The sequence below is a fragment of the Callithrix jacchus genome, chromosome 12 (assembly GCF_049354715.1).
Source record: "Callithrix jacchus isolate 240 chromosome 12, calJac240_pri, whole genome shotgun sequence".
In the NCBI taxonomy this organism is placed as follows: Eukaryota; Metazoa; Chordata; class Mammalia; order Primates; family Cebidae; genus Callithrix; species Callithrix jacchus.
Window position 1 is genome coordinate 41,878,642 of NC_133513.1, and position 11,405 is coordinate 41,890,046.

The window sequence follows — 11,405 nt, forward strand, 5'->3', positions numbered from 1 at the left end:
AGTGGTTGCCATGACAAGGAAAAAGAGAAATGGGAAGATCATGTTAGGACTTTTCAAACCTCATTTCTTATAACATTTCATCAGCCAGATTGAGAGTCTCATGGTCCACCTATGTCAGGGAGGCTTGGAAAGGTCATCTTTTGTGTGCCTGCCACAGGCATACCCGAGAGTGTGGGTAGTCAAGGCAGCATCTCAGACATGCTGGCAGCAAAGGATGGGGGTAGGAAAGAGTCCTAGCTTTAGAGAAAGGGGATACAGAGTGTCTGCCCCCTGATATAATGTCCAGTTCTCTGTCTGAGGTATCCCAGTGTTTTACTACTGTTGGGAAGGTGGGTGGCATTTTCCAATTAAATAGATAGGACATTCTCTTATTAAGATTCTATTCAGATGGCAGGGCATGGTGGCTCATGCCTGTAATCCCAGCACTTTGGGAGGCCAAGGCGGGTGGATCACGAGGTCAGGAGTTCGAGACCAGCCTGACCGACATGATGAAACCTCATCGCTACTAAAAATACAAAAATTAGCTGGGCATGGTGGCACACGCCTGTAATCCCAGCTACTCAGGAGGCTGAGGCAGGAGAATTGCCTGAATCTGGGAAGTGGAGGTTGCAGTGAGCCAAGATTGTGTCACTGCACTCCAGCCTGGGCAACAGAGTGAGACTTTGTCTAAAAAAAAAACCAATTCTATTCAGACAAGCCAGGGAGCTGCCTCTCCACAAACATTTACATCTAACCATTTCACAGGCACAGAGTAATTCCTCCCTCATGACTCTGTTTCTATAGAGAACTTTGAGAGCCTAGTTCTGAAAAGCATCCTGCAGGAGGCTGTAATATTCCCAGACCCTCTTGCCATTGTTGTTAGGGTCTCGAGTTTAGGGACTACACTTAACCACAGGTTGCTTAACACAAATAACATCATCCAAGCTAAATTTAATTGTCCTCGTCTCCTGCCTCAGTTTCCAAGAGAGCTACTTCCTGTGCTCATATGCCAAATAAGGAAACCAGAGAGTGAGGGGGTCAGGAGACGAGTGGGGGGCAGTAGAGAAGCGGCCTAGATGATTTTAAAGATAGTATGTCAGTGGGTGTGCTTCACGAGTTTTCTGAAAACTTCTGGAAAGTTGGATGGTGCTGAATTCATTTGAAAAAACTGGCATGAGATGGACAGAGAGGAAATTGTGGGAAATGGAGGACTCTTAAGATCTTTATCCCTTGGGGTAAGAGGAGAGAAAGGAATCCACTAGTGGCTTGTGATAGCCATGAATTAAATCACATATTTTCATGAAACAAGCCTGACAAAGTCTTAGCAAACCTGGTAGGGGACCCTGGAGTGATAATTGCTCATCAGAGTTGTGTGCTGTCAGGGCAAACTGGCCAGGCTCTCACCGCCCTCAGTCACTGAATGTGGGCTGTGGCTGCCTGGGGAAGGACATGACCTCATGCAAGCACTCCTTGCAGCTGAGCATTCACTCATCCCTTGAAGGGGGATCTAGGCAGCATGTCACCGTATGTACCACAAACATTGTGCCGTAGCTCTCTCTTTGTTTTGGATTTTTACCTTGAGATAAACTGAGTGATCCGGCCAGCTTTTAGAGTTAGACTGTTTGGAAACTCCTGCAAATATATCTGGCTTGGATGGAAAGCCTGGAGTGTAATCAGCTTAGCTGGTGACCCATTTCCCCCCTCACTGGTTAGCTAAGCGGATTTTCCCTTCTGAGGCCTTTTGTAGGGTACAACGTATATCATGAGTCTTACAGGAACTCACAGAATTTCAATATTCAACTGGAAGTGCCCCAGTTAATAGGGATGTGGGCTTTTCAGATCTTAAAGTTTGTTGCTGGGAGGTGGATTAAGGGCACCAACTGTGTGCTAGGTGTTGTATTTAACATAATCTCAAAGTTTTCTAAAAACAGACCGGATGCAGTGGCTGTATTGCACCTGTAATCCCAGCTACCTGGGAGGCTGAGAAGTTCGAGACCAGCCCGGGCAACAGTGTGAGACCCCATCTCTGAAAAAATATAAAAATCAGAGAATAATATAAAATAAACTCCTGAAAACACCATGAGATATTTACCAATATTCTCACTATGCAGAGAAGACTCACAGAGATTAAATGAATCCAAAAATCTCAAGACTCAGAAACAAAAGCAAGGTAGAACTCCTTCGGACAGAGTTTATAATAGTTGCCCTTGACCCCATTCCTTTCATTAAGCAAGAGTATAGCTTAAAGCAAATGACCAATAAATATTTGTGAAATAAATGAAGAGTGAAAGAGCGAGCATGTAAAATTGCATGTATCTCTTTTAAAAATGTAGGTTGCTCACTTTGATGATGTGAAATACACAGTATTCGTGAAAGGCTGTGAAGTCCAAGTAAATAATCTTTTGGTTTAATCAGAAAATACCATCTTGTGTTTGAAACTGGCGATCCAAGCTGCAGAGGCATCTGTCTTGATGCAGTAGGAGCATGTCTACACCACCCGTGGTGTTGGAAAGAGAACAAATGACAGGAATGAACACAGAACTACTTTGTTACTCACCACCTGTTTTCACTTTGAAAAAATGATTGGAAATTCTAGGCTTCAGGAATCAATTGTGAATGATGAAGCGTTAAATAGATTCTGGCCAAATCCCCTAACAATGGTGCTGAATAGCACTACCTGCTTGTTTCTCAGACTTCTTTCTAAGACACTGAGAAAGGTAGAATCCATATATGGAATTAGACATCTGACTTGGAGTTTGCTTTTCAGACTCAAGAATCACACAAATGTTGAATTTTGTGATCCTAGCTAAGAGACATTGGTCCCCCTTCATGTGTTCTGACTGAACCTGTGGTCTGGGGTGTAACAGATCTCAGAGATCCCAGGGGCTTTCCTGCTGCTGTGCAACCTACATCACCAGGGATTACCAATAATAGGATTTGCCACTCGGAAGCTGGGGCTATACTTATTCAAAACTCACAACGTATTTTCTTACAGAGAAATATGGCTTCAGTATTTCACCACTTCCTGTTAGTTCTGATCTTTCTGGATACACATGCAGCGCAGCCTTTCTGTGTGCCAGGATGCACTTGCTCAGAGGAGAGTTTTGGCAGGTGCGCTCTGCTGGCCAGATGCCAGAGGGTTATGGGGAATGGGTTTTCTTTGGGGACAATGTGGAGTGAAAGCAGGCTTAGAATTGGCAGGAAATCAGCAACTCTCTATGAGGCTCATTCTAGTTGGTGCTGAACTTTGCTGAACTGTGCATTTTTACCAAAATGAGTCTAACCCTTTTATTTCAATGAATAATAATATTTTTATTCTGATTCACATGTCTAATGTCAGGATCAGCCTGACTCACTTTCCAGTTCCCTGTTGTTTATCTTAAAGCTGTTCTGATTTCTTGTACAGGACTCTGCAGTGCATATCTGTCTCCTTGGGAAAGATCCCTGGGAACGTTTCTGAAGAGTTCAAGCAAGTAAGAATTGAAAACTCACCCTTATTTGAGCTGCCCCAAGAGTCTTTCGTCAATATGAACACCTTGGAATATCTTTGGCTCAACTTTAACAATGTCAGTGTGATCCACCTAGGAGCCCTGGAGCACCTGCCAGAACTGAGGGAGTTGAGACTGGAGGGGAACAAGCTCCGCTCAGTACCGTGGACAGCGTTCCGGGCCACCCCTCTCCTGAAGGTCTTGGATCTCAAACGCAACAAGATTGATGCACTTCCTGAGCTGGCTCTTCAGTTCTTGGTCAACCTGACCTACCTTGACCTATCCTTCAATAGGCTTACAGTCGTATCCAAGAGTGTCTTTCTGAACTGGCCAGCCTACCAGAAACCCCCGCAGCCTGACTATGAAGCCAAGATTATCTCCAGCCTGGTGGTGGCGCTGCATGATAACCCCTGGGTATGTGACTGTCGCCTAAGGGGGCTTGTCCAATTTGTCAAGTCCATTACCCTCCCAGTCATCCTGGTGAATTCCTACCTGATATGCCGGGGCCCTCTCTCCAAGGCAGGGCAGCTTTTTCATGAAACTGAGCTTAGTACTTGCATGAAGCCACAGATCTCAATCCCCAGTGCCAATGTCACCATCCGGGTGGGACAGAATGTGACCCTGCGATGCTTGGCACAGGCCAGCCCCTCACCAGCCATTGCGTGGACTTATCCCCTGAATATGTGGAGAGAATTTGATGGTAAGCCACATGTACCCTCTCAGTGTATCTGGAGGGAATGGAGAAATCTGTAGAAATCCCATCCTCGTTAGAGAAGTTCAAAGCTGGGTCAATCATGAAGGATGGGTGCAAGTAAGATTGGGATAGCCCTGAATTATGCTCACGAGAACAGAAAATATTCCAAGGTAGTGTTCCACTATTAGAATTATTTTAAATGTTTGCATACCGATCTCTCTAGAACATATACACACATATAAATACATATTTCAGCGCTGATTTAATGTCTTATGTAAATATTATAAAGTTGTATACGAGCAGTAGTCTTTGGGAGTTTTCTAGATGCAAAACTCTGGACTATGTATTTTAGAATTCTAGAAATTTTGACTAGGATTGATTCTAGAGATGATCTATTATTTATTTCCTAAACTTGCCTTAAACAGAATCACCTGGGGTGCTTGTTTGAAAAACATTGACATAAGATTTTTCAGACCTTATTGACTTGAAGTTGTAATACTGGGACCCAGGGAAAAGAAGTGACCTCTATGGGCACCAGGACTGGAATTTAAATCTGCCTCTTCTTTCCTGGAACTCTGTACTCTGTTTTCATACCTCAGCTGGGATCACCTTTAATGCTACTCTGTAGGGCTGGGCATATCACGAAGCTAGGGATGGCCTCCCTGGGGTTATCTAGAAGCTGAAAAGAAAAATCTTTGTAGATTCCTCATATCCTGTCTTCCGTGCTCTGTCTAGAAGACAACTAGGAATCGCTGGGTAAAATTTGGGAAACAGTCATTTGTGCAGATATTTGTTACACATGATGACAAACCTCTGGATGGTTTTAAAAATACCCAATTAACTGAATTTTCACATTGTCTATTGTTTTGGTCATATTGGTTTGATGTTCAATAGCGATGAAAGAAAAATATAGGATTTATTGTTGTAGCCTCTTTGAAAACCAAGAAATGCATTCAGGTGTTGTCTTTTGTGATGCTCTATAATCATAATCACTCTTTGGCATCATGTTATACACAATCTCTCAGTAAAAATATAAACTAAGACTTATTGAACATTTACTTTCAAATTAATGAGGTAGGTGATTGCTTATCATCTCATTTAATTGACAAGAAAATTGATGCCAAGAGAATTTAAGCAACTTGCTGAGGACCACATAGGATAGGAGCTCTATTAGGGATAGGAGCCCAGGCATGTGGCTCCAGGCTCTGAGGCACTGTACATCTACAAGGTAAGAAGGTGACTCACACCTGTAATCCCAGCACTTTGGGAGGCTGAGGTGGGTGGATCACAAGGTCAGGAGATCAAGACCATCCTGGCCAACATGGTGAAACCCCATCTCTACTAAAAATACAAAAATTGGCTGGGTGTGGTGGTGCACACCTTTAGTCCCAGTTACTTGGGAGGCTGAGGCAGAAGAATTGCTTGAATCTGGGAGATGGAGGCCACAGTGAGCCAAGATCACACCACTGCACTCCAGCCTGGGCGACAGAAGGAGACTCTGTCTCAAAAAAAAAAAAAAAAGGCACTTATTGAAGCTCATAATATCCCACAATCACATAGTTGCAGGAACTCTCCTGAAATCCATGGCTCAGTAAAGCCAAGGTGGTTTGGTGGGTGCAGTCAGTGAAGTTGAGAGTATGGTCTTCATAGATAGAAGAGCCAGGTCCCACGTCAATTGTTGCTCTGAACAACTCTCACTGTGGGAAAGTTGATGAATTTCTCCAACCCTCAACATCCTATGCTGGGAGGCAAACGCCTGACACCAGGTACAAGGTTCATAAGAGGTTACCACCACCATCCTTGAACAAAAAACAACTGGCATTGCTAGACACTTTCCAGCAGTCTATCAGATAAATGCAGAGCTGTTTTGCTTTTCTTGCCACCCAGTGCTGACATCTTCTACTGGAGAGGACACTGCTTTGTCGGAGCTGGCCATACCTGCTGCCCACCTGGTGGACAGCAGTAATTACACCTGCACAGCCTCCAACTCCATCGGCAAGAGCGCCCTTGTAATCTCTCTCCATGTCCAGCCTGTCCAGGCCCTACCTGCACCTGATTCTCTTTCCATCCCCTCAGAGGGCAGTGCCTACATTGACCTGCGAGTTGTCAAGCAGACAGTGCACGGGATTTTGCTGCAGTGGCTTGCAGTGGCTGACACCCCTGAGGAGGAGTGGTTCACCCTCTGCATTGCATCTGATGAAGCTGTCAGGAAGGAGGTGGTTCACGTTGGCCCTGGAATCAACACTTATGCTGTGGATGACCTCCTTCCTGGCACAAAATATGAGGCCTGCCTCAGCCTAGAGGGCCAGCCTCCACACCAGGGCCAGTGTGTAGTTTTTGTAACAGGCAGAGATGGTGTTGGTCTAGAAGCACGTAAGCGCCTCCTGCATGTCACAGTGGTCCTGTGCGTGGTGCTGCTTGCAGTGCCTGTGGGTACCTATGCCTGGGCAGCCCAGGGCCCCTGCAGCTGCAGCAAGTGGGTCCTGCGCTGCTGTCCTCATCGCAGAAAAGCCCCTAGCTGCCCCCATGCAGCCGCACCATGCAGGGATGGCTCTTTTAGAGAACATCCAGCTGTCTGTGATGATGGTGAAGGGCACATAGACACTGAGGGGGACAAGGAGAAGGAAGGAATGGAAGACAACAGCTGAAGAACGCAAGCCATGGGGTGGAAATGGTGTAGGCTTCAAGCCTCTGAAACCAACCCTCTGCAGCAGTCCATCCATTTATCTACCACGTATATATTGCTTACCCACTGTGTTCAAAGCACTGAACTTGACATGGGGGTGCTAAACAGTAAAAAGGGGAACATAGTCTTTATCTTCATGATAAAGAGGACACAGTCATTATCTCCATGGAGTTAAGGTTGTTGAAGATTTGTCTTATCAAATTAATCATCTTATTATACATGGTGATTAGAAATTACTAAATGTTACTCTTTGCATATACGTAGCCTTATAACATTTACATGTTTATACATAACATCTACATATAACATTTTGCCTATGTTATCCTGCAAACGAAGGTAGACTTCTACCCCCTTTTTGTAGGTGAAGCAACTGCAGCCTGGACAGTTCAATGACACGCCCAGAGTCCGCATCTGGCAGAAGGCAGAAGCCCTACTCAAAAGAGATTCCAATTCCATTGTTTCCTTGAATATCTGTTTTGCAGTATTCTTGTGTCTTTCATTGTGTAGAAAGTGTGACCCTCTCTCTTCATGACAAACTCCTAATGAGATCACATAAATGTGAGGTTCCAAAGAGCTGCCCTTAAGGGTGATGAGAGCTGTTGGGTGATGTGAGTCTCTTTTTCTGAGTGTCTGTTCCCCGGTGAGAGGTCCTTGGAGCAACTGGGAAGGCTGGAGCTATCTACAGCGAGGAGGAGCAGAGGATCAGCTGCAGCCCTGGGTCTGGCAGAGAGCAGAGTCTGTTGGGCCATACCCAGAAGAAAGAGCATCCATGTGTCCACCACTTTCCCTTAGTCAATGTCTCAAGCCCTCCTAGGAAATCCCTGAGAGGTGGTCATTTCCTCTTAGCTGGACTCATGTGGAATGGAGGGGCCCCAGGAATCCCAGCATCAGCTCATCATCCCTCTGGACAGCCCTTCAAGGGGAGACCATTTCCAGGACTTAATCCACATATGTCTTCCTGCAGTTTCCCTCACTGGCCACATGGAAAGCTTTCAAAGAGTGTAAACATGAGCTAGCCTCGTTGTGACATCTTCACACTTTTTTTACCCATTCCTAACTATCCTTTTAGGCCCCTCTCAAGTGTGTACATTACATCTTCCACAGAGCCTGCCTTGACTTCACACCTCTGTGGAGAAGAACAGCATGCACAGTGTGTCCATTGGTTGTGAGACCTTTGCAGGCAAAGAATGACCTTCCTCACTGCGGACACTGCACTAGTCTAATACCTGATTTGTGCTCATAATAAATGTTAGTTACAATAAATTTTTTTAAATTGAAGACAGTTCTCATGTTCAGACCAATTGTCTAGTCATTTCTTCAGGTTCTACTCATTTATTTTCTTCTGGGCATTAGAAAAAAAAAACCCTCTAAATTAAAAAAAAAAAAAAATTAGGGACAGGGTCGCACTATGTTACCCAGGCTGGTACCAAACTCCTGACCTCAAGCCGTCCTCCCATCTCTGTCTCCCAAGTAGCTGGTATTACACCTGGCAAAAATCACTTTTAAATAAAAAATTTTAGTCTTGCCAAAAGCAGAGAGAATCTCATCCCTCTTCTTCCATCAGCTTTACCAAGTTTTAATATTTTCCAGGCTCATTTCATCTTGTCCTTGCCCTCGACATTTTTTTTAATTGGAGTGTTTTAAAACAAATACAAAGCTTCACACGAGTTTACCTGAAAATGTTTTAGTTTGAGGTCTAACAAATGAAGTTTTAAAAAGCATAACCACAATGTTATTATCACTCATAAGAACATATATTTAAAGATTATGGGGACATATATATTTAGATATGCACATGTGTAAAATACACACATATGTGTAATGTGGCAGATAATTTATTTATGTGGAATTTCCTATGATAAATTTTTTAAGAAAAGTGGTTGGAGCAAGAAAGGAATTTACACTTCTCTAGGCCTCTGTATGCTTCCTTCCATAGCATCAAGGGGGATTGATATGGTTTAACTGTGTCCCCACCCAAATCTCATCTACAATTGTAATTTCCATAATCTCCACACGTCATGGGAGGGATCTGATAGGAGGTAATTGAATCATGTGGGCAGTTCCCCCATGCCGTCGTTCTCATGATAGTGAGTAAGTTCTCACGAGATCTAATGGTTTTATAAGGGGCTTCCCCCTTCACTCGGTTCTCATTCTTCTCTCTCCTGCTGCCATGTAGAGAAGGACATGTTTGCTTCCCCTTCCACCATGATTGTAAGTTTCCTGAGTCTTCCCCAGCCATGCTGAACTGAGTAAATTAAACCTCTTCTCTATGTAAATTATCCAATCTCGGTTATGTCATTATTAGCAGCATGAGAATGGATTAATACAGTGGTCTATGGAACTCGAGGGTGCAGCCATCAAGACACGGCCTGGGCTACCATGAAGGTGAGAGTGTATGTTCAGACCTTTACACCAAGCAAAAGAAGCCTGGTGGTGCATGTGAGACAGAGGGGTCAGGACAAGAGAAGGGCTGTGGAAGAGGAGCAAGCAGTGCAGGGGGAGAGCCAGGAACATGTTGGTGGGCAGGGCAGTGTCATGTAAACATGGAAATTTAGGGAGAGGGAAATGGTCTAGGGAGGATTTTTGAGAATCTGATACTCTTTTTTTTTTTGAGATGGAGCTTTGCTCTTGTTACCCAGGCTGGAGTGCAATGGCGCAATCTCGGCTCACCGCAACCTCTGCCTCCTAGGTTTAGGCAATTCTCCTGCCTCAGCCTCCTGAGTAGCTGGGATTATAGGCACGTGCCACCACGCCCAGCTAATTTTTTGTATTTAGAAGAGACGGGGTTTCACCATGTTTACCAGGATGGTCTCGATCTCTTGACCTCGTGATCCACCCGCCTTGGCCTCCCAAAGCGCTGGGATTACAGGCGTGAGCCACCACGTCCGGCCTGAATCTGATACTTTTTAAGATGCTTGGGCTGCCCTTGAAAAACCCCAGAGTAAAGATTCATGTTACTCAGATTGAGTAAGGCAATTTGACAGTGGGGATACAAGAATAGACCCTGGCTGGAATCTGGTTTCTTGGGCTTAAATTTTGGCTTTATTTCTTACTGGCTTTGTTACATCGAGGAAGTTATTCTCTTTTCATGTACTTTAGTCTTCTCACCTATAAAATAAAGTAGTAATAGTACCTTAGTTTTCTCACCTGTGAAATGGGGATAATAACAGTACCTACCTTGTAGGTTTATTCTCATGATTATACAAGGTTTTTATTTACAGGTGAAGTTCTCAGAACAATATCTGGCACGTAGTAAACCCTCAGTAAATGTCACAATAATAAATGTTACCATCATTTCAAGCATCTAAGTCAGTTTGTGCTTTCTTTGAATGTGACTCAGAACATAGACAGGACCATAAGATATTAGATCTTATTAGGGATACATATGTGTGTGTATTTATATATATATATGTAATGACATGACATCTAGGTTAATATCCTCCACATGTTCTGTTTAATTCATGTTGAAAAGATGCTACCATTTCAGATTCAGTTGTTATATCCCTGAGAAGCTTATTTATTTAGAGCTTAGACCGTGCAAGTTTAAGGCAAATGCCTTTGGTTGAGGAGACATCTACAAGCAGGGCTACTTACTTTTAAAATGAAGCCTCTCTAGTCCCAGGTGATTATCAATTTCAGAGAGGAATTTTGTTCTTCTTATGTTTTCTTATTTTCTTCTATTTTGTTAGAAACTGTACATCTAACACCTAGAAGAGAGCCCGGCACAGATGATATACTCCAAATGTGTCACCCTAACAATAGCTGAGTAAATTATTGAGAGATTATTAAATAACCAAACCTCATTCAGACCTCAAAAGAGGTGCATGTGCACAACTGTTTTTTGAGATGGAGTCTCACGCTGTCGCTAGGCTGGAGTGTAGTGGTGTGATCGTGGCTCAATGCAACCTCCGCTTCCCAGGTTCAAGCAATCCTCCTGCCTCAGCCTCTCGAGTAGTTGGGACTACAGGCATGTGCCACCATGCCTAGCTAATTTTTGTATTTTTAATAGGGACGGGTTTCACCATATTGGCCAGGACAGTCTTAATCTCTTGACCTCATGATCCGCCTGCCTCAGCCTCCCAAAGTGCTGGGATTACAGGTGTGAGCCACCGGGCCTGGTCATGTGCATCATTTCATAACATGAAACCGATGTCTCCAACATCAGCCTGTTTCTACTCTGCTTTATTGATCAAATTATGGTAGCTTAGGCCATGATCACCTCATTCTGGAAATAGGCCCTTCAGAGAACCTCTCCCCAGGTTGTATGTGAGTCTCCTAAGGGGTCCTCCATGTGGCACATGACAGTCTCTTGCCTCATTCTTCATGTGGACTCTTCTCCATTCTTTCTCTCCATATCTTTGTGGCACCTGTCAACAGATGCCAACACCCCTGGCAGGTGGACTGGCCTTGGATTCCTTCAAAGCCTTCAGTCCCTAAAGACAGAATCACCAAAATACTTAGAGAAGCAGAGCATGGTGACTTCGCCCTAACTCTGAACACATGTTTCCAGCTGGATTCTGAGGGAGAGCTGCTTGAGGACAGAGTTCCACAAGTTCTT

At 44.2% G+C, this 11,405-nt stretch overlaps 1 protein-coding gene across 1 annotated transcript; it reads left to right on the top strand.

The window, feature by feature from the left end:
• The first annotated feature begins 2,970 nt into the window (after positions 1 to 2,970).
• Positions 2,971 to 6,894, top strand: LOC144578495 (leucine-rich repeat, immunoglobulin-like domain and transmembrane domain-containing protein 2). The gene is made up of 3 exons (XM_078343982.1): positions 2,971 to 3,090; positions 3,386 to 4,167; positions 6,049 to 6,894. Exons 1-3 carry the CDS (start codon positions 2,981 to 2,983, stop codon positions 6,807 to 6,809), a joined length of 1,653 nt encoding a protein of 550 aa, XP_078200108.1. The 5' UTR covers positions 2,971 to 2,980; the 3' UTR covers positions 6,810 to 6,894.
• Positions 6,895 to 11,405: the final 4,511 nt, after the last annotated feature.